Source organism: Dama dama, chromosome 9, assembly GCF_033118175.1.
Source record: "Dama dama isolate Ldn47 chromosome 9, ASM3311817v1, whole genome shotgun sequence".
Lineage (NCBI taxonomy): Eukaryota > Metazoa > Chordata > Mammalia > Artiodactyla > Cervidae > Dama > Dama dama.
Genome location: NC_083689.1, coordinates 23115432 through 23137742, shown reverse-complemented (window position 1 = coordinate 23137742; position 22311 = coordinate 23115432). Strand labels below are relative to the sequence as shown.

General features: G+C 52.5%; 1 protein-coding gene across 2 annotated transcripts; it reads right to left on the bottom strand.

Annotated features, from left to right (window-relative positions):
* Positions 1 to 1121: 1121 nt before the first annotated feature.
* Positions 1122 to 13067, bottom strand: UBXN6 (UBX domain protein 6). 2 transcript variants are annotated; one of them, XM_061150648.1, is made up of 10 exons: positions 12948 to 13067; positions 9790 to 9953; positions 9146 to 9210; positions 7984 to 8112; positions 4740 to 4837; positions 3692 to 3767; positions 2911 to 2995; positions 2482 to 2832; positions 2105 to 2253; positions 1122 to 1603 (listed from the first exon to the last, which is right to left on the bottom strand). In XM_061150648.1, exons 1-10 carry the CDS (start codon positions 13028 to 13030, stop codon positions 1478 to 1480), a joined length of 1326 nt encoding a protein of 441 aa, XP_061006631.1. In that variant the 5' UTR covers positions 13031 to 13067; the 3' UTR covers positions 1122 to 1477. The 2 variants fall into 2 exon arrangements, with proteins under 2 accessions (XP_061006631.1, XP_061006632.1); XM_061150649.1 differs by lacking the exon at positions 12948 to 13067 and adding an exon at positions 12484 to 12680.
* Positions 13068 to 22311: the final 9244 nt, after the last annotated feature.

Below are 22311 nucleotides of genomic sequence, written 5' to 3'. Positions count from 1 at the left end.
CGGGCCCGCCTCTCCTAGCAGCACCCTGATCCTCCTGGAGGGGGGCTCTCCCTCCAGCTCCGCAGGGGTGGGGTGCGGACCCTGGCCCCACCTGGGACTAAGTGCTGCAGGTTGCTGGCACAGGGGTAAGGCATGGGTGCAGCTCCACCTGTGGGTGTGGCCACCAGCCGCAGTCATGGTTATAAGTGCCTTTAACCTTGCTAGTTGCCACCTGACAACTTACTGTTTACCCCCTAGCAGGTTCTGGGGGTCAGGCAGCCAAGGAGGGTGGGCCCAGGTCCTGCCCCCATGTGAGGACAGCTGCGGGCTGCCCAGGTGTGAGGCACAGCTTGTGTGGGGGCTACTCAGTGGCTCTGGGTTGCAAGAAATTTTTGTGTCTAATCATATCAGGGGCCTGGAAGCTCTCACCTCACAGCGGCCAAAGAGCCAATCACCACTGGCCTCCATGAAGGTGGGGTCTAGACAGGGCAGGTCCTCCACCCTCCAGACCTGTTTCCCTGTCTGTTAGCTCCCCATGGCTGCTGTGACAAAGCGCCCCATGTTGTTCTTAACAGTTCTAGGGACAGAAGCCTCATGAGGGCCTCACTGGGTTAAATTGAGGGGAGGGATGGTTTCTTCTGAAATGAGAGAACCCCATTTCATTCTTCCAGAAGAACCCCATTCTTTTGGAAGGGGGAACACCATTTCTTGGGGGAACCCATTTCTGTGCTTTTTTGCAGCTGTTAGAAGCCCCTCCTCCATCTTCAAGACCTTCAGCGTCACATCTCCCATCTCTACTTCCTTCCACATGTTAGAGCTCCTACGGGAATGCTGGGCTCACTGCATAACCCAGGACAGTCCCCTACTTTGTCCTTATCCACACCCCAAGCCCCTCTGGCACATAATGTCACACATTCACGGGCTCTGGCCCCAGAAGCCCTCAGCAGGGCTGGCTCGTAGGCAGTGGAGATAACATAGGAAAGCATGGGAAGTGAAGAGCTTGCGTTGAACACGAGGGGCTCCTGGGACCCCAGGTACCACCCCAGAGCAGGTGTCCACCTGACCCTGCTTCACCAGGAGCCACAGCCAGCCTTGCTCATTGGTGGTTCCACAGCTGCCTCCCATGGCTTGAAACACCAGGAAACTAGTCAACATCCTGTTTATTCAGGTTTATAACTTTACAGAACTTGTCCTGACAGGCCCAGGCCTCCCTTGGCTGGTCACCCTGGGGCCACTGAACACAGGGTTCTGGCCGGGGCTGCAGGCTGCTCCGCCTGGGAGGCACCCAGGGCTTCTGCTAAACAGATTATTAGTGATATCCTCTCCTGGCGGTGGTCATGGCTGTGTGCTCGGCCAGCCAGCACCCCGCCTCATGCCCGCAGTGCCCCATGGGCAGGGTGAGCGGTTCTGGAGGTGGTAGGGGGACCGGAATGGGAGAACATGGAGGAGAGCACGAGACAGACCCACGGTGGGGCTGAGCCAACCCTGCTTTATTTCACTAGAGCTTCTCAATGGCCGACAGGAGCTCGGGTTTCAGGATAGACGTGTCTGGATGGGTGCCTGCAGCCCTGATGTCCTCAAGCACCGCCGCATCCCACGAGAAGGTCAGGAGGGCAGATGGTACCTGCAGCAGGGTGAGAGGCGCAGAGTTCCAGCTTCACATTCAAATCTCCCTGATGGAGCCCAGACCACACTCGCCCAGGGTTGCTCCCCACTGGGGACAGCACCGCTGTGCCATCAAGGGCTCATCAGATGAGGACACCCCCTGGCCTGGCTGAAGCCCACCCAGCCTGAGGCAGCAGTTGGCACTTCCTATCCAGGCCTCCTTCCCAGTCTCCCTGAATCAGGGTCTGACCATGATCCAGCCCCCTCCTTTGTCCTCTCAAGGAATTCCCTGCATTTTGAAAGCCTTCTGGTCTCTGCTTTGCAGAGGACTCTTAACAGACTTGGCACATTTCCATTTTACAGATGAAAGTTACTCAAGGCCACGCCACAAGTAAGTGGGAAGGTGGGTCTTACATCCAGAGACACCCTCCCCAGTACCATTCCATCCCCTCTTGGGGCCTTGTGTCGATTTAACAAGAACCCAGAGAGCCGGGCTAAGGTGCGGGGAGCTGTCACTCACCAGCCCACACTCGTTGAAGGCCAGGTTCTCATCTTCTGACAGCTTCTGCCCGCCCGAGGCCAGCAGCTCAAAGGGCAGCCAGTCGTTCTGCAAGGCCTCTCGGACAAACCCGTACAGCGCAGCCACCCGCTCCCGGGCGTAGAAGGTCCCTGGGGGCGAGACAGTCGAGTGGCGCTGGAGCTTGCAGGGGCACCTCTGCACCAGCCGGCCACCAGCCCCTCAGCCTCCTCCCCGGGGACGAGTGCAGCCCAGAGAGGCCGCACGGGCGCGCAGCACGCTCCCTGCACCCTGCAGCAGGCAGCTGTTGGGGACGCGCACGCACACCTCCCCGGGGATAAACGCAGCTCAGAGGGACCGCGCAGGCGCCCAGAACGCACCCTGCAGCAGGCAGCCGTCGGGGAGGCGCACGCGCAGCAGCGTGTACGTGTACTTGCGCATCTCCCGCTGCTCCTCCCGCTCACGCATGGCCTTGGTCCGCAGCACGCTCAGCCGCTCCACGGCCTCCGCCCGCAGTCGCTGCTCCCGCTTGATCTCCTCAGCCGTCAAGTTGAAGAAGTCCGTGGGCAGGTCGAACTGCGAGGCCAGGGGCGAGGGCCGGAAGACGCGGCGCTGGCGGGCCAGAGTGGCGCGCACGGGCTCGGCGCTCAGCAACTGCTCCTTGTGCCGCTCCAGACTCTGAGGCTGGGCCAGGGCGGCCTCCCCCAGCACGTAGAACTCCTCGGGGCCCTCTGGAACACGCGGAAACGTCACTGCCGAGTCAGGGAGACCCCGCACCGGACCCTCCCGCCCTAACTCTGGGCTCTTACCCTGGTCGGGGATTGGAAGCAGCACCTTCTGGAAGCCGATGGCCTCAAAGAACTCGTGGGTCCCTTCCAGGCAGTGAATGCGCTCCTGAGAGCCGAGGCAGAGGTCACGCGGGGCCCTCGGGGCCTCCCTGTGCCCCACAAGAGTCCCCACCCACCCTGGCCTCCGGGCCCAGAGTCCCTGCTCTCTACAGCTGCTATCCCTGGACAGGCTGAACCCCTGAAGCCATCTGAGGGGCTGAGCTCACAGAGGGCCCAGGACCCGAAAAGGTCAACACCAGGGTGAAGGAGGCTGAAGCGCCAAAGGACAATGCAAGGAAGGAGTGCCAAAGGTGGGGCAGGCCAGCTGTGTGATGCTGGACTCCCATGGGCGCCACCAGAAGAAAGTGGGGCCCTGCCGGCCGCAGGGGCAGGCACCACGGCCAGGGTGGTGGGCTTGCAATTTCTCCACAGACGCCAGAAGCCTGCCCTTGTGTGGAAACCCTCCCCAGTGCTGACGTTCTCTCAACTAACTCAAAGAGAACTCACACTACACTGGGTGGTAGGCAGGCAGAGGGTTTATGGTGCTCACAGAGCCCGCCCTCCCACCCACCACCTCAGCCCGCCTGGACTGCTCCCCACCCCCCAACCACTCACCCCCCGCCAAGCAGGGGCCCTTCTGCAGCCAGCTCTAGCCCCCATCCCAGGCTGTCTGCAAGCCAGCTGCTCCCTGTGACAGCCTGGGTCCTGGGGGCCTCATGGGCCCGGTCACACCAGGCCAAGTCCCTCTGCCAGCAGCGCTCACCTGGAACACCTTGTTCTGCACCTTGATCTTGCGGTACTTCTCCTCCTCTGGGTGCAGGTGGATGTTGTCCAGGTACCTGGGATGGACAGGCGCCAACAGCTCAGAGCCACGCCACCTCACTAAGGGTGACCCCAAGCAAGGTGCTGTCACACCTGGACAGCCCACAGAGCCCGACCCCTGGCACCCAAGACCCAGGCCTCCCCCTCGGTTCTGCCTTCTGAGGGCACCAATGACCTGCCACGGTGGGTGGAGCGGGGCAGGGCCAGAGTAACGGTCTCTGGAGCTGATGGGTCCCTGGAGGTCCCCCAGCATGGGGGGCTCCTGAGCAGCACAAACTGCTAGGCACCCCCACCCAGACCTGCTCAGTAACAGGAACGGGGCGACCCTGCCTCTTCACTCTCTTCTGATGATCCCAATAGGTTCCCAATTGGGAACCCCTGATGTAAGGTCCGTCTAGTCAAAGCTCTGTTTGTCCAGTAGTCATGTATGGATGTGAGAGTTGGATTATAAAGAAAGCTAAGCACTGAAGAATTGATGGTTTTGAACTGTGGTGTCGGAGAAGACTTTTGAGAGTCCCTTGGATTGCAAGGAGATCCAACCAGTCCATCCTAAAGGAAATCAGTCCTGAATATTCACTGGAAGGACTGATGCTGAAGCTAAACTCCAATACTCTGGCCACCTGATGCAAAGAGCTGACTCACTAGAAAAGACCCTGATGCTGGGAAAGATTGAAGGCAGGAGGAGAAGGGGACAACAGAGGATGAGATGGTTGGATGGCATCACTGACTCAATGGACATGAGTTTGAGTAAGCTCTGGGAGTTGCTGATGGACAGGGAAGCCTGGCATGCTGCAGTCCATGGGGTCGCAGAGTCGGACATGACTGAGCAACTGAACTGAACTGATGCAGTAAACCTCTTCATTTTAAAGACTGATAAATGGCCCCAGAGAGGCCAGACCCCTTCCTCGAGGGCCCAGGGAGAGGGCCATGCTCCCTGCAGGCCTCCTCAGCAGGAGTTGGTGTCTGGTGGGAGAGGGCTGCCCACTCACTTGGCGATGGTGTCCACGCCCAGCTTCACCCGGTCCCGGTCCTTGTTGAATGTGTGGATCTTCATGATGGAGGCAGCCACCGGGTCAGTGGAGAAGTGCTGGGGGAGTGAAGAAACCAGAGGGTCAGGAAGCACCGTCCTGGGGGCCTGGGGGCCACACCGTCTGAGTGGCCGGCTCTCAGCATGCACTGGCAGCATGTCCAGAACCCGCCAGCCACTGCAGATGCACTGCCTCTCTTAATCTCCCAGCCCTGCAAGGGATGTTCTAGAAACAGACTGAGGTGGCAGAAACAGGATGCAAAAAAGGTCTGTGACCTGCGGCTGCCCGTGCACAGCCAGGGAGGCAAAACAGTGAAGATGCCACTGACCCATCCCCCTGCCTTGGGGGCGCCACCTGCTTCCCTGGGGAGTGGAGGGGCCATGTTTGATCCCTCAGCTGGCCCAGCCTCTGAGTGCCCCCAGGGACCCTGCAAACAGCATCCCAGTAGGGAGAGACTGAGAATGGGTCACTGAGGCGAGAAGCAAGGTCAGGCAGCAGGTGTGCTCGCACTATGGACAGCTAGGCACGTGGCCTCCCCATCGGGTCTTGTTTTTCTGCAGCCCCAGAAAGTCAGCAGTTACATGGCCAGTGGGGCTGGTACCTGTGGCAGCCCCAAACACATCTGCTCTGCCTGAACAGTGGTGGGGGTGAACAGTGGGGTCACTAGAGGTGATGGGTCAGAGCAGAGACCACCTGGCCACTCAGATCTACCTGTGCACCCCCGCAGAAGCCCAGCCAGAGCTCCTGGAAGGCAGGTGTGGAGCCTCCGCCTGCCCCGGCCCGCCTCTCTGAACTACAGTGGGGGTGAGCCTTCAGTAGTCACGTATGTGTCACTTGACGTCTGATGTGAACTGGGTCAACTCTCCTGGGGACTTCAAATCTGGACCCCGTTCACTCTGCCAGTTAAGTTACCAGCATAAGACAAAAAGGTTCAGACAGGCCAACAAAGCGGGTCTGCAAAGCAGCAGCTGTCAGGGGTGGGGGGTGGTTCTCAGGGCATGGCTGAGCCAGGCTGATGGCCCCCACTCCAGCCGCCTCAGGACAAGCACACCCACCCCCCTACAAAGAGCTGCAGCTCCCAGTGCTGTTCTCAGAAGTATCCAGGCAGCCCGCAGCCTCATTTAAATTAGGACCAGGGCATGGGACAAAGGAACACAACGTCCATGTAGGTATTCATGTTGTGATGGGGGTGGACTTCACAGTGGCCAGAAGACAGGTATTTCAACAAATAAGGACTGGGGAAAACTGGGCAACTATCTGGAAAAAAAATAAACACACACGACACTGTAAATTAACTATACTCGAATAAAAATTTTTTTTAAATGAAAATAACCCTAGCTGCATGCATCATATTCTACACAGGGATAAACTCTAGTTGGAGCAAACCTTTAAACATTAAAAAGCAAAACAGAGTTGCATTAGAAAAACCATGGAAGAACTGTTTTAATTCTTTAGTGGGGAAGGCTTTTCTAAGCAAGCCACAAAACCTGGAAGCCATAAATTAAAATTGATGCATTGAATTACAGAGAAAAAATTTCTGCATGGCCATGTGACCATAAGCAAAATATAAAAATAAGCTGGAGAAAAAAAATAAGCTGGAGTAAAATATCCCCAGATCATAGACAAAAACCTCATTTCCCTAATATGTAAAGAGTGCCTACAAATCAATAATAATAAAAAATACCCAATACAAAAATGATCAAAAGATGCACTCTCATATGAAAACATAGACAACCTAACCCTAGAAAGGGAGACGCAAACTAAAAACTGCTGAATGTTATTTTTACCTATCGATTTGGGTAGAGACATGAACGTGTGGTCACCCACAGTGACAGTCAGGGGACAGGGCAAATGGGAACTTTCTCCCACAATGCTGGTGAGAGAGTGAATCGGGACAAACTCTATGGAGGATCACCTGGTGACAACTATCCAAAGCCTGACACAGATGTTCTTTGTTCCAGCAACTCAGCTTCTGGAATGGAACCTACAGCTCGAATTGCTGTAGAGACCAGGTTTTCATCATAAATATTGTCCTCTCTAGTGAAAGATTGGAAACTTCCTACATGCTCATCAACACAGGGCTGGTTAGTCAAGGAACAATTTACAGGAGTCACCATGCAGTCACTATGGAGAAAGCAGTTTCAAACTGCTCAGAAAAAAAGAGAGGGACTTCCATGATGGTCAAGTGGTTAAGACTCTGTGCTTCCAATGCAAAGTATGTGGGTTTGATCCGTAGTGGGGGAACTAAGATCCCACGTGGGGTGTGGCAAAAAAAATCCCAGAGAGGGGTGATAGAGCAAATGAGGTAAAAATGTTAACAACTGGCATATTTGGGTAAGGTGGGGAGAATGACACAGGTATTTGTAACTTGACCCCTGGAACCTGGGAACATGTAGGTTATGGGGTAGGGGTTTCACAGATGGAGTTAAGGCTGCTGATTAGCAAACCTTAAGATAAGGAGATTAGCTGGGATTACCAGGTGAGCCCGATGGAATCGTAAGGGCCCTGAAGAGGGGGAAGAGAGAGAAAGAAGCAGAGGACAGCTGGGAAAGGCCTGGCCTGGCTCAGCTGGCCGTGAAGGCGGAGAAGGAACCACAGCAGACACACAGCCTGAATCCCCAGGGCTCCCAGAAGGCACACAGCCCTGTGGCCATCTTGACTGTAGCCCACTTATAACTTCCAGAACTGTGAGAGCAGAGGCGTGCCGTCTGGAGGCACTGCATTTGTAATAATCTGTTGGAACAGTAATAGGTCACTCCCACCCTAGGTGAAGGAGATTCAGGTGTTCTTTCTGTTCTTATAGTTTTTCTTTAGGTTTGGAATTATTTCCAAATACAGAATTTTAAGGAAAAAAAAATAATAATATGGAAGTTCTTCCTGTACTGATAAATGTTGCAGTTCCATGTCAGATGTGAATAGCAGATTGATTTTTATGTAAAACAAAAACGCAGCCCATGTAGGAGAGACAGATGCCTCGGAAGTTTGTATTTGGAGCATCTCTGAAAAGGGATACAACATGCTCAAAGCTGGTGCCCTGAGGAGGGTGGTGGCGACTTTCCCCACCTATCCTCCCGGACTGTGAATTCTGTCCCACAGGTGAGGGAGGTTAGCACAGAACCGGAGCACACCCAGGTGGTGACGCTGCAGGGGCTGCCAGGCCTTCCAGACTTCTGGGGGTGGCTCCAGCAGCGGGGCGGGCACTCACCATGAGAATGGCCTCTCTGATGCGGGCGTCCCGCTGGTCCTTTCTTAGGATGGCCCCTGTGAGGGGGCAGGTGAAGTACACTCCGGGCACCGCCAGGTGGGCTGAGCCTTCCTCTTTGGGCTCCTGCACCTGGGAAGATGGGGGAAGGTGTCTGAGCCTGGACTGTGGACAAAGGCCACCCTGAGTGCCACAGCCCTGAGAGCGTGGCCCTGGGAGCCAGACATCCCCAGGCCTAACACTGTCACCTCTGCCTATTAGTTGTGGAACACCATGTCCCAGTAGCCAAGCCCCTCGGAGCCCATCTTCAGGGCCATAAGATGTCAGAATTCAACAGGGAAAGGAACAGAGAGCAGGTAGCGGCTCTGGACACAGAGCAAGTGCTCAACTGAAGGCCCCTGCTCTTCCTGCTCGCCCTGACTGAGGGGTGAGGAAGGGGCTTTGGAAAGGGAGTCAGGGGGTCAACGGTGCCCTGGGTGAGTCCCGGCCTCAGTCTGGAACTCAATTCCTAAGTCATCTTCAAGGTTCCTTCCATTCTAAAACTCAGTCAGGCCTCACGGGTGGTGGTGCTCAGAACACCCTTTCCTCCAAGCTCTCCGTTAAGGCCTGCCTCCTCCAGGAAGGCCTCCTAGACTACACAGTCTCTGTGTACCCCACCACCAAGGAAGGCAGCAGAGGGCAGCGCTAAGGGAAAGGGCTTTGGAGTCAGACAGCCCGGGAATTCCAGTCTTGCCCCTGCTGGTTTTGAGGTGCAAACTGAGGACACTGGGCTCTCTGAACCTCAGTTTTCTCTTCTGAAAGGTGGGAACTGTAACAGCTCCTCCCCGTGTGAGGTTACAGGGGATGGGGTGGGGGAATGACTGAATAGACGTGCAACCCCTCCCCCGGCACCTGGGTTTGGTTTCATGACACGCCAGGCATGCAGGTCCCAGATGACACCACCCTCCACCATGGGGTTCCCTAACCTGCCTCAATGCCCTGAGGCCAGAGGTGACCGCGATCTGCCCTGACAGCTGTCTCCCTCCCCTCCCCCGCAGCAGACCCTTATAGCCCAGGACTGTGCACCAATCAGATCAGAGCAGGAAAGAGCCCAAGTGGGCCCTCCAGGTCCCCCTCCCCAGGCCCCAGTTTGGGGGTCCCATTGCTGCTGCCACAATGTCTTTACCGTGTTGTTCCCCGGAGCCTCTGGGTTCCCACTGACAGTTGCTTCAGCTCGAAGTTCCTTTCTCACTGTGGGGAGAGGCAGGGAGACGGAGAACAGTCGGTGTGTGGAGTAAGCCTGCCTGCCCCATCCAGGCCTGAATCCTCACATGGGTCACACTCTAGTCCTTCCAGCTCGAGGTCCTCCTGGCCCCCCCACCTCTCCACACCCCCAGGCTCAGGCTGCACCAGACCATGCCCTCCTCCTGCTCCAAGTCCTGGTTCTATCTCCCTCCACCATCCCAGACAGCCCTGCCCCAGATCACAAGCAGACCCCTCCTCAGCCTTTTCACCAGCACTTCCCCTTTGTGGTAAAAGTGTTAGTTGCTCAGTCATGTACGACTCTGTGCAACCCCATGGACAGTAGCCCGCCAGGCTCCTCTGTCCATGGAATTCTCCAGGCAAGAATACTGGAGTGAGGTGCCATTTCCTTCTCCAGGGGATCTTCCTCACAATTGTGATTTAAACCTCCTCCTACCTCAAAGTGTGGGAGCCCGAAGGCTCCGGCACCCATGAGAAGCAGAGGATCCGCCTAGAGGACAGTGGGGAGAGGCCTGCTCCACCTGCCCCAGGTCCCCCCGCCATGGATAGAGGACAGTCAAGGCTCACCCTGGTTCCGGATGGAGTCCTGCGATGTGGGGCCCCGTGCCCGGGGCTGCTTCTGCTCCAGCCGGGCCAGGGCCGCCGCTGCTGCCATCTGTGCCTCATTGGTGGGTCCCTGGCGGGGCTGCCGGGCTGGCGGCTGGCTGGGCTTCTCTTTGGGGGCCTTCTCCCTGAGGAGACATGGGGGATGGCGAGGTGACATGGGGTTGGCAGGAGAGCTTCAGTCCCCTCCCCCTCCTGCCCCAGCAGACACAGCCATGCCTCTTCCCTGGGGGCGACCAGACGGTGGTTCTACACTAACAGAGGAGCCCCTGGAGGTAGATGGTGGTTCTGTTCCCTGCTTGGCCCCTCTGGGCAAATCCTGCCCTGGTCTGGGCCTCGGAGTCGTCACCTGTCAGGCGGGGGGAGAGCACACCCACCGTCCGCCCCCTTCCCCATGGGAGAGTCTCCACCTATACTGTCTACAAGGGTGAGACCCATCCAGACTTCGTTTACTAAGCACCAACTGTGTGCCAGGTAGCCGGCATGCCAGGAGCTAAGGCTCAGCGTTTCTATTCCTCAGGGCCACGTTCCTCCCTGCGAGGGCTCCAGCCGCCCTCTCACAAGCCCCAGAGGCTCACGGATGCTGAGACAGTGTGCCAGGCTGCACACAGGCCCTGTGTGAGGCAGGCTACAGAGATCTGGTTTGATATTGCCTCCACCCTGGGAGGCAGGGTGATCGCCCCGTAGGATGGGCACCCTCCAGCCCTGACCCAGCCAGGAGATGACCTGGCCTCCTCCTCATTCCGGCAGAGTCCTGCCTCCCACCCAGGTCTGACTCTGCCTTGCTCTCCTTCCCTCAGGACTCTCTCTTTGGGAGCTGGAATCATCTGTGCTATATCTCAAGAGGGAGCCAAGGCTCTGCGTTCACAGCCTTGCTGCCTCTGCCCCCACCTCACCCCACCCTGATGCTCCCCCTCTCTGCTTAGACACCCAGGGCAGCCCTCTTTTCTAATCCCTGCTCCTCTTGCCCACCCTGTCCACAGCTGAAAGTTTCAGGCTGAAGAATGGACAAGTCACGTATGGATACCTCCGCCTGAGCCCCACCATTCCATAAAAGCACCATTTTCCAAACTTTTCACTCCCCCCTCCTCCCTTCATGACTCACCCTGTGCAGCCAGAGGGGTCCTTCTAAAACCCAGTCACTCCTCTGCATACACAGCCCCCTCACCCAAAGAACAACAAAACCCTGTACCAAACACAGGCCCTGCATGAGCTGCCCCTTTCCCTCATTTGCTCCCATCTTTGCTCTGTGCTGTTCTTCACATCTGTTCTTCCACCACAGGACCTTTGCACTCTGTGCTTTCTGGGGGAGTATTCTTCCTGGGATGGACAGGGGCCACTTCAACAGTGTATGCACGTGTGAGGTATGGGTTGATTTCCACACAGCTAAATCTAAGCTCAAACTTCCCCTTCTTAGAGAGACATTCCCAGACCACCTAACAGTCCCCCAGCATCGCTGGCAATCTCAACCCTGTTTTTTTTCCTTCACGGCCAACCTTTTGTCATTTATGTATTGGCTTACTCATCCACCTCCCCTCACAGGAAGGGGAGCCCTGAGAGGGCAGGGATTCTCATGCTGTGGCAGTTAGCTGGACACACATCCTGCATCTCCAGTCTGGGTCCAGGCGCATCACAGAAGCCCAAATTTCTACGTGACTTCCCTCCCCTCTCCTTCCAGGCTTCCAGTCTGACACAACCATCAGTCCTCACCTCCTTCCAGTCACACACAGTCCCAGTTGCTCCAGCTACCACCTCCACTCACTACTTGATGGACAAATGAATGGACTCCCTTGTTTGGCCCACGACTCTCACTGGGCCCCTTTAAAGGGGTCCTCCTCTCCCCGCTACCCCCAGGCTCCCGGGACCTGCACTTTCCTCCCTGACTCACAGATCTGGCCCTCATGGGCCTCCTTCACCCGACTGAGTGATCCCTTCCCAAGAACCCCAGGGAACCCTCAAGCCTCATGACAGATGCCCGGATGTCCTCACCACGCACCCACTCTCTCCCTCACCCACCCCCACTCCCTCGGGATTCCCTCACCAACCCTTACTGCGGGCCACCCAATCTCTCCTCCCAGCCTCCCCCTCTTCACAATCCCTTCCATTACGCCTCACAGACCCCTTCCCAGGCTGATAACTTTCATTAGTCACTCCCCATCCTAACCCCCCTCAGGCCCCCAGCCCTCTCTGTAGCTCCCTGTAGGAATCCCAGCCTCTTCCAGACTCCTTCTGCTCATCCCTCCCCGCAGTGGAGCCTTCTCAGCCCATCCACGTTGCCTCTCCAGCTCATCACTATCCTCTGCTCAGCACTGGCCCCTCATACTTCCCCATGGAGTCTCCAGTGTGGCCCCAAGCCCCTCTCTTCAAGTTCTCCCCAGACAAGTTACAGAGGCCTGGAAGTGCAGGCCACCTTCCCTCCCCTCCCAGGTCTCCCTCCCGGGCCTTCAGGCCACTCAGCGATCACCCACGAGGAGGACCCCCATCTCCTTCTAGTCCGAATCCCCCAGGTCCTCACCTCCACCCACCTGCCTCCCTTCTCCTCCCAGACCTTCCTCAGCCCCTCACAGCGCCACTCACGCCCCTCCCCCCGCAGTTCACCCGCACGTCCCAAGTCCCTGACCACACCGCCAACAAAGCCTAAGCCCTCCGGATCCTCACCTCCAGTCCACCCTCCTGCTCCACAACCAAGGCCCAGTTCTCTATCGCCACGGAGCTTAAGTTTTACGACTTTTTGCGACCCCAGCTCTTCTTGTTTCTCCAGGATCAGTCCCCAACCTCTGATCACCGAGAAGCCCTCAGATCTTAGGCGATGACTTTTCAGGGGCCATTCTCCGCATCCCTGGCCTCTCCCTTACCGCCCGCCCTAACCCGCTAGGGTCTCTTAACTAACCCCTCAGTTCCTGCAGCCCCGCCCCCTCGAGCCTCGCCCCTTATGCCCCGCCCCCAGAGGCCTCCCCTCCCCCCAACTCCCACCCCCTCCCTCGCGCCCCGCCCCCGGAGGTGTCCCCCACGTTCTCAGCTGCCCCTCCACGCCCCTCGCCTTCCCTAGATTTCCCGCGCCGCGCCCCCCGCCCCCGCCCATCCCCGTCCCCGGGTCTCAAGCCTCAACGTCTGTCACGCACCCCACCGACTCCGTGAGCTTCTGACCCGGTCCCGCGCTCTTGAACTTGATGTCGGCCTTGATCTCTTGGAAGAATTTCTTCATAGTGGCGGCGGGCCCGGCGGCGGGGGGCCGCGGGGGGGGGTGGGGGGGGCGCAGGGCCCAGTACGGGAGGGGCCGGCAGGAGCCAACAACCGGAAAGAAAATACGGCCCCGCCGGAAGTCCAGCCATCGCGAGGGCAGTCCACGTGACAATTGGCGCAGCGAGCCTCTCTAGATCTCTGCGTCTTGTTGGCCCAAAGTGACCACTCTGCACTCTCGGGGCGCTTCTCGGTGGTTCGTCTGGATTCTGTTGCCAGGGGCAACGACGGTGCTTCCAGAGGGAGGTTGTGCTTGAGCGCCTTCCACCGCGTTCCCCAAGGAGTGACAAGAGGGAGAGGGACAGGCCGAGGACCCCGCGGAGAAAGCGCTGGTCCTGTCCTTTTACTTACTCAAGAATCTTCCCTGGCTCCCCAACGGTCACGTGAAAAAGTCCCAACTCTGTGTGGGGGCAAAGTCCCCACGCAGCCACGTGGTTAGTGCCAGTAATCCTCAACAAACACAATGTGGGAGAAAATGACGAGGATGGGTTGCACGGAGCTAGGGCTTGGGGACCCTCGATGGCGGATCACCGAGGGGTTTAACTTAAAGAGATCGGAGATTATCCTCAGAGCGCTGACGGAGTTCAACGAAGAATCTAGTGCAGCCCAAACTTTAACCTCCCTGAACTTTATTTTCCTAGCTATGAAATGAGGATACGAATAGCACCGGCTTCATAGAAGGTCTGTGAGGATGAGGCTGCAATTCGAAATCTCTGAATAAATCGGGGACGTTATCGTGATTTTGTTGTTCAGTCGCCAAGTCGTGTCCGACTCTGCGACTCCATGGACTGCAGATTTACTCCTTTAAAAACAGTTCTTGAGAGTCCGTTCTGTACCAGCAGTGAAGAAAACTGACAAAATTGCCTTACCTCAAAGAACTCGTGATCTTTTTGATTGGAGGAGAGAGCCAGAAAATATAAAATCTATGGTGGAGTGGATGGTGTTAGTGGTATGGAAAAAAATTAAGCGGGAAACAGGATTCAGGGGATGGGAGGGTGGACGCAGTTTGTAACATCAAATAAGAATCCGAAAACAGGAAAACGGCTTGCTTGAGACCACCAGGGAAATTTGATTGGATCCAGGTGTTAGATGATATAAAGGAGCTATTGTTGATTTTCTTAAGAGTGGTAATGACATTGTAGTGATGTTTAAAAATAAATTTTTTTCAGCTAAAGATGTTTTCTGAGGTATTTGTGGGTGAAATAACATCTCAGATAGGTTCTTATTTTTATTAAAATTTTTTAGTATATGTGCTGCCGAAGCGAGCACTTATTTTTATTAAAATTTTTTATATGAACCATTGTTATCAGAAATTTTTTTAAATACTCCAGAAACAGACTTTCCTGGCAGTCCAGTGGTTAAGACTTTGCCTTCCAATTCAGGGGCTGCAGGTTCAATCTCTGGTCGGGGTGCTAAGATAGGACATGTGCTGTGCTCAATCGCTCCATTGTGTCTTATTTTTTGCGGCCCAGTGGATTAGTAGCCCACCAGGCTGCTCTGCCCATGGAATTTTCCAGGCAAGAATACTGGAGCAGGTTGTCATTTCCTACTCCAAGAGATCTTCCTGACCTAGAAATAGAATCTGTATCTCTTGCATCCCCCTCATTGGCAGGCAGGTTCTTTACCACTAGCACCACCTGGGAAGCCCCAGATCCCACATGCTTCGGGGCGGAAAACCAAAACATAAAAACAGAAACAGTATTGTAACAAATTCAGTAAAGACTTTAAAATAGTCCATGTGGAAAAAATCTTTTATTTATTTTTTTTGGAAAAAATCTTTTAAAAAGTAAATAATAAAATACTCTGGCGGGGTTTCCCTTTTGGTTCAGTGGTAAAGAATCTGCCTGCCAGTGCAGGAAACTGGTTTGATCTCTGGCCTGGGAAGATCCCACATGCCTCAGAGCAACTAAGCCCATGCGCCACAACTACTAAGCCCGAACTCTAGAGCTGGAACCACAACTACTGAGCCCACACGCCCTAGAGCCTGTGCTCCACAACAAGAGGAGCCACCACAATGAGAAGCCCCCGCACCACAACTAAAGTAGCCGCTGCTAGTCATGACTAGAGAAAAGCCTGTGCAGAAACGAAGAACCAGCACAGCCAAAATAAATAAAATTATTTTTTAAAAATACTCTTATGTTGACTGCTCAGTCGTATCTGACTCTTTGTGACCCCATGGACTATAGCCCACCAGGCTTCTCTCTCCCTGGAATTTTCCAGGCAAGAATACTGGAGTGGATTCCCATTCCGTTCTCCAGGGGAAGATCCGGGGGATCTTCCCAACCCAGGAATTGAACCCAGGTCTCCTGCACTGTAGGCAGATTCTTTACTGTATAAGCCACCAGGGAAGCCCCCCACCCCAAATACTCTAGCAAAAAAAAAAAAAATACACATACGCATACACGTGTGCCCACATTTCAGTTGGAATTCTCATGGCTGCATTTTCACTGTGTGACTGAGTGCAAGAGCAGTTATGCCCAGAACATTTACTGAGCATCTGCTGTGTATCAGGCCAGTACAGTCACAACAGAGAATAAGACCGATGGGATCCTGTCCTCAAGGGGCTCACAGTCAATTAGGGATACAACTATTAAATAAGTATATAGGGACAGGTAGTGATAACTACTGTGAAAGAAAATAAAGTAGGGGAAGGGAATCAAGAGTGATGGGAGGGACTTCTCTAGTAGTCCCTCCCATCTTGCAGTGCAGGGGACTTGGGTTCCATCCTTGGTCAGGGAACTAAAATCCCACATGTCACAGGGCAACTAAGCCCATGAGCTGCAAATACTAAGCCCGAGCCCAGCAGCTGCAGAGTCCATGTGCTGCAATGAAAGATCCTGCATGATGCAATGAAGATGGATTGCCACAACTAAGACCCCGTGCAGCCAAATAAGTAAATATATATTAAAAAAAAAAAAAAAAAAAACAGAGCAATTGAAGTTCTTTTTCAGATAGGCTAGTAAGGTCTGACACTTGAATAGAAATGTCTGAAGGAGAGAAGGGGCAAAACCATGGGGGTATCTGGGAGAAGAGCATTCCAGGCAGAAGGAACAGCAAAGATAAAGGCCCTGAGGTGGTAGCTTATTTTACAGAGCACTGTGCCCAGAGCAGGGTGGGCAAAGGGGAGAATGGATCCTCTGCTGAGAGCAGGTAATGTGTGGTCTGATCATCCCCTCTATTAAACAGTCTATAGCCACAAGGAACTGTGATCTGGTGAATTAATTCGTAGCCAGGGGAAAATCCTTCAGGAGATGTATAAGTTAGTAGTTGCTGCATAACAAGCAGTCCCGAAATTTACCAACTTAAAAGGCCAACCATTTTCTCAAAATGTCTGTGCGTCAGGAATCAGGAGTGGCTTAGCTGGGTGGCTCTGGCTCAAGGCTCTCAGGATATGTTGAAGTCAGTATTGTCGGGAGCTATGGCCACATCTGAAGGCTCGACTGAGGGAGGGGCTGCTTCCAAGCTCACTCAAATGGTTGTTGGCAGGCCATAGTGCCTTGCTTGCTAATGATCAGAGGCCTTAGGCCCTCCCTATATAGACCTTTCTATATACAACTTGAGGGTCGTCATAACATGGCGGCCGGATTCCTCCAGTGTGTGACCTGTGTGGGTAATAAGAGAGAGTGAAAGGGAGGGAGCGAGCAAGAGTGGAGTGAGATTTCCCTAGTGTTCCAGTGGTTAAGAATCCATCTTCCAATGCAGGGCACAAGGGTTCAATCCCTGGTTGGGGAACTAAGTTCCCACATGCCACAGGGCAAATAAACCCAAGAGCCACAACTAGAGAGAAGCTGATGCACCATAGTGAAGAGCACGAAAGATACAGCATGCCGAAAGTAAAACCCAACACAACCAAGACAATTTACAAAAATTAGAAGGTGGGGGGAGAGGAGTGCTCAAGAAAGAAGCCACAGTCTTTTTATAACCCAGTATCTAACATCATTTCTGACATTTGCTATTGGTCTCACAGACAGAGACTTTCCTTCAGTGTGGTTGGGGACTCCACAATAATGTGAATGTCAGGAGGTGGAAATCACTGGGGTCCAATTTGAAGGCTTCCCACCACACTACAGTGGTGAGTAAAAATGCAATGGTTGGGACTTCCCTAGTGGTCCAGTGGTTAAGAATCCACCTTCCAATGCAGAAGACACAGGTTTGAGCCCTGGTCTGAGAAGATAACACATACTACAGGGCAACTAATCCTGTGTGCAACAACTACTAAGCCTGCGTGCTGCAACTATTAAAGTCCCCATGCTCTAGGACTTATGCTCACCAACAAGAGAAGCCACTGTGATGAGAAGCCTGCACACCACAACTAGAGAAAGCCCGAGCACAGCAACAAAGACCCAACACAGTCATAAATCCATAAATAAGTAAATAAAATTTTTAAATGCAATAGATGATGCTATCTGCACATTGGTTTACAATAGGTAGAAAACATGCTGTGGAAAGAACAAGGTAAGGAAGAAGGGAAGAATTCTAACACTGGTTATTTGGAGTTGGGGGGATTATAGAGGATTTTTCTTCTCTTTCTCAACTCTCTTTAACGGGGTTCTTTGGCTTTTACAATAGAAAATAACATTTTAAAGTAAAAGACAATTGAATTAAGCCTCTAGGTCTGAATTCATGAGAGTTACAAAGGATAGAGAAACAATAAAACAGCCTCATGGGAATTCCATGGTGATCCAGTGGTTAAGACTCCTTGCTTCCACTGCAGGGGCTGCAAGTTCAATCCCTTGTCAGGGAACTAAGATCCCACATGCTTTGTGGCAGATTCAAACTTAAAAAAAAAAAAAAGAAAGAAAAAACACAGCCTGACAAGGAAATAGACAAATCCGGAATGTGAGACTTTCTTCAAACTAGCTTACCTGGTTGTTCAAGAAACTCAAAGTTTCGAAAAATAAACAAGATTTTCATCAAAATGGACTAGAAGAATGTAATCTTTACTTGCAGTACATGAACCTTGATTTGATACCGGTTCAAAAGAAAAAGCTGCAAAAACTTCATAGAACAATGAAGAAAACTGGAAATGGACTGAATATTAAATAACATCATAGCATAAATATGAATTTAATTTGTGTGGTAAAGGTAGCATATAATTCAATGTCCCTGTTCTTGGGAAATGCCGAAGTACTTAGTGTGACAAAGTATTTAGTGTGACGAAGCATTTAGTATTTAGGGTGACGTGTGATGATGGATGTATAAAAGTTACTTTCAAACGTTTAAAAGCAAATGCATATATATTCACACATGAATATAAAACACACATGCAAAAATATTAACTGTTGTTAGCGACTTTCCTGGTAGTCTGGTGGCTAAGACTCTGGGCTCCCCACACCGGGGTCCTGGATTAGAGCCCTGGTTAGGAAATTTCCCTGGGCTTCCTTGATAGCTCAGTTGGTAAAGAATCTGCCTGCAATTCAGGAGACCCCTGTTTGATTCCTGGGTTGGGAAGATCTCCTGGAGAAGGGATAGGCTACACACTCCAGTATTCTTGGGCTTCCCTTGTATCTCAGCTGGTAAAGAATCCAACTGCAATGTGGGAGACCTGGGTTCAATCCCTGGGTTGGGAAGATCCCCTGGAGAAAGGAAAGGTTACCCACTCCAGTATTCTGGCCTGGAGAATTCCATGGACTGTATAGTCCACGGGCCGCAAAGAGTCAGACCCGAGTGAGTGACTCTCACTTTCACTTTCAGGAAACTAGATCCCACATGCTGCAAGTAAGATTTAAGATCCTGCATGCCACAACTAGGAGTCACCACTGCCAAATAAAAATAAGTATTAAAAAATTGTTGACTGTAGGTGTAGGGTTGCGGTGGTTTAAAAATATGTCCAGGACTTCTCTGGCGGTCCAGTGGTTAGGACTCTGCACTTTTACTGCAGGGGACACAGTTTCCATCCCTGGTTGTGGAACTAAAATCCCACTTGTGGTACAGCATAGCCAGATACAAACAAAATAAATATATGTATAAAGTCTTTGGCACTCCTGCTTTTCAAAGGCGGAGCCTAAGTCCCCTACCATTGAATATGGGCTGGACTAGGTAACTCACTTTTTTTTTTTTTTGGTGACTCACTTTTAACAAACGGAGTAGGGCAGAAGTGGTAGTGTGCAACTTTGAGACTAGATCATAAAAGACATTGCATTTTCCTTCATGCTCTCAATTTTGTCTTACATATGTAATTTTGTCTGTGTCAGGTCTTAGCTGTGGCTGACTGTGGCTCAATGTCTTAGTTGCTCTGCAGCATGTGGGATCTTAGTTCTTTGACTAGGGCTTGAACCTATGTCCCTTGCATGGGAAAGCAGATTCTTAACCACTGGATCATCAATCAGGGAAGGCCCTATGCACTCGCTTTTGAATAACACCATCTGGGGTAAGCCAGCCGCCATGTTGTGAGGGTGCCCAAGCAGCGATATGGAGAGGGCCCTGTGATGAGGAGCTGAGGCCTCCAGTCAACAGCTATGGGAGGGAGCTGCCATGGAAGAGGCTCCTCCAGCCTTATCTGAGCTTTCAGATGATGCAGTCCTGGCTGCATCAGTCTCATAAGAGATCCTGAGCCAGAACATCCCAGACCCCTGACTGTATGAATCTGCATAAGATAATAAATGTTTGCTGACAATGGTCCATATAGTCAAAGCTATGGTTTTTCCAGTAGTCATGTACATATGTGAGAGTTGGACCATAAAGAAGGCTGAGTGCCAAATAATAGATGCTTTCAAATTGTGGTGCTGAAGAAAACTCTTGAGTCCCTTGGACTGCAAGGAGATCCAACCAGTCAATCCTAAAGGAAATCAACCCTGAATATTCATTGGAAGGACTGATGCTGAAGCTGAAGTTCCAACTGGCCACCTGATGTGAAGAGTTGACTAATTGGAAAAGACCCTAATGCTGGGGAAGATTGAAGGCAGGAGAAGGGGACAACAGAGGATGAGATGGTTGGATGGCATCATTGACTCAATGGACATGAGTTTGAGCAAGCTCTGGGAGATGGTGAAGGGCAGGGAAGCCTGGCATGCTGCAGTCCATGAGGTCTCAAAGAGCAGGACACAACTCAGCGACTGAACAACAGTAATAAATGTTTTCTGTTTTTTAAAAAATATGTATTTATTTGGCTACCCTGGATCTTAGTTGCAACATGTGGAATCTTTTATTTATTTTTTTGGTTATGTTATGTGGGATCTAGGTCCCTGACCAGGGATCAAACCCATGGCCCCTGCATTAGGAATGTGGAGTCTTAGTCACTGGACCACCAGGGAAACCCTGGTGTTTGTTGTTGTAGTTTTTTAATTTTTAAAATTAATTTATTTATTTTTGGCTGTGTCAGGTCTTTGTGGCTGCATGTAGGCTTTCTCTAGTTGCAGTGAGCAAGGGCAGCTCTCTAGTTGTGGTGCTCGGACTTCTTATTGGGTGGCTTCTCTTGTTGGGGAGCCCAGGATCTTGGTGCTCAGGCTTCAGTAGTTGTGGCTCCAAGACTCTAGACCATAGGCTCAGTAGTTGTGGTACATGGGCTTAGTTGCTCTGTGGCATGTTGAATCTTCCTATACCAGGGATTGAACCCGTGTCCCCTGCATTAGCAGGTGGATTCTTAACCACTGGACCACAAGGGGAGCCTTGTTTGTTGTTTTAAGCAACCAAATTCTGAGGTAATTTGTTAGGCAGCAATAGCTAACTAATATAATAACACACTGTGTTCATTGGGCTACCGTTATCATCTTTTCTAAATATTTGATACTGAAAATTCCAGTTTATCACTGTGAAATAAAGGGTCATATTCCTTATAGTCTCAAGTGAGGATAAAGAGACTGGCCCCAAATCACACAGTCAGAAAATGCTAGAGACCCACCCCCACTTCCCTGACAGTAAAGTGCTATCAGACTGCTTTGTCTGTACATTGAAGACCAGGAGGCTCCTGGGATTCTTAGAAGCCTCATCTCTTTTCTCCACCCATTTTGCCCACTCTCCCTTAGCCACTTGGAACTGTTCTTGCCTTATTACCTCCAGACCTTTGTCCAGGTACTCCTCTCTGCTGGAAGAGACCTCTACCCTCTGTCCATGGGATTCTCCAGGCAAGAATACTGGAGTGGGTTGCCATTTCCTTCGCCAGGGGATCTTCCCAGCCCACGGATGGAATCTGCATCTCTTAAGTCTCCTGCATTAACAGGTGGGTTCTTTACCACTAGGGCTACCTGGGAAGCTCCAATAAATCTTAATTATTATTCTACTTGGGTAAGTGTGCAGTAAATGTTTGTTAATGATAGGATTGAAAGCTGATGCCCCTGCCTGTAAACTGATCAAGCCTGCAGCACACAGTACATGCTCAGGTCACTTGCTAATTAGAGGGAGATGTTTCAGGCAGTTCTAGCGGGCAGGACAGCCCCTTCCCCACCTTTCCTCCTGGGGCCAAGTACCAGGAACTATTCTCTCAGGCACCAGGAAGAAACTTCATCTCCCGACTAGTGATGACTAGCGGTTCAGCTGCTGGCTTTAGTGACTACTGATTCTGCGGGAAGGTGTAGATCCTCTCCCTTCTCAGCCAGCCACTCTGGGGCTCTCCCAATCCTCTTGGGTACTCTGCCCCCAGCAGAGCCTGATAGTCTTTTTCAGTTGTTCTCAGGTGGCTCATCAGTAAAGAATCCACCAGCTAATGCAGGAGACCCAGGTTCAGTCCCTGGGTAGGGAAGGTCCCCTGGAGAAGGGAATGGTAACCCACTCCAGTATTCTTGCCTGGAGAATCCCATGAACAGAGGAGCCTGGTGGGCTACAGTCCACGGGCTTGCAAAAGAGTTGGACATGACTGAGCGACTAAACAGCAACATAGCTCTGTCAGGTCTGTGCGGGAAGCTCTGGGTTTTCTGCACTGGCTCAAGGTCTGGGGGAGAAGTTTGCACTGAATCAGGAGGGCCTTGGCGGTGGGGACCCAGAGAAGTGGCATTCTTGTCCTTAGACAGACTGGATGTTGGCCCTCAGGCAAGGTATGCCCTTCTCTGGGCCTCAGTATCCCCATCTGTACTCTGGCCTAGGCCAGACCTCTCTGTACCAAGTCCTTCATTTATTGTGCAACTTCTTCCCTATATGAGGATGCCCAGATTGAGCAAATAAAAATATGGAATGCCCAATAGGATCTGAATTTCAGATACAAATACTTTACTGTTTTATATGCATAATTTCCTGGAGGATAAAATGGCAACCCACTCCAGTATTCTTGCCTGGGAAATCCTATGGACAGGGGAGCCTGATGGGCTGTGGTCC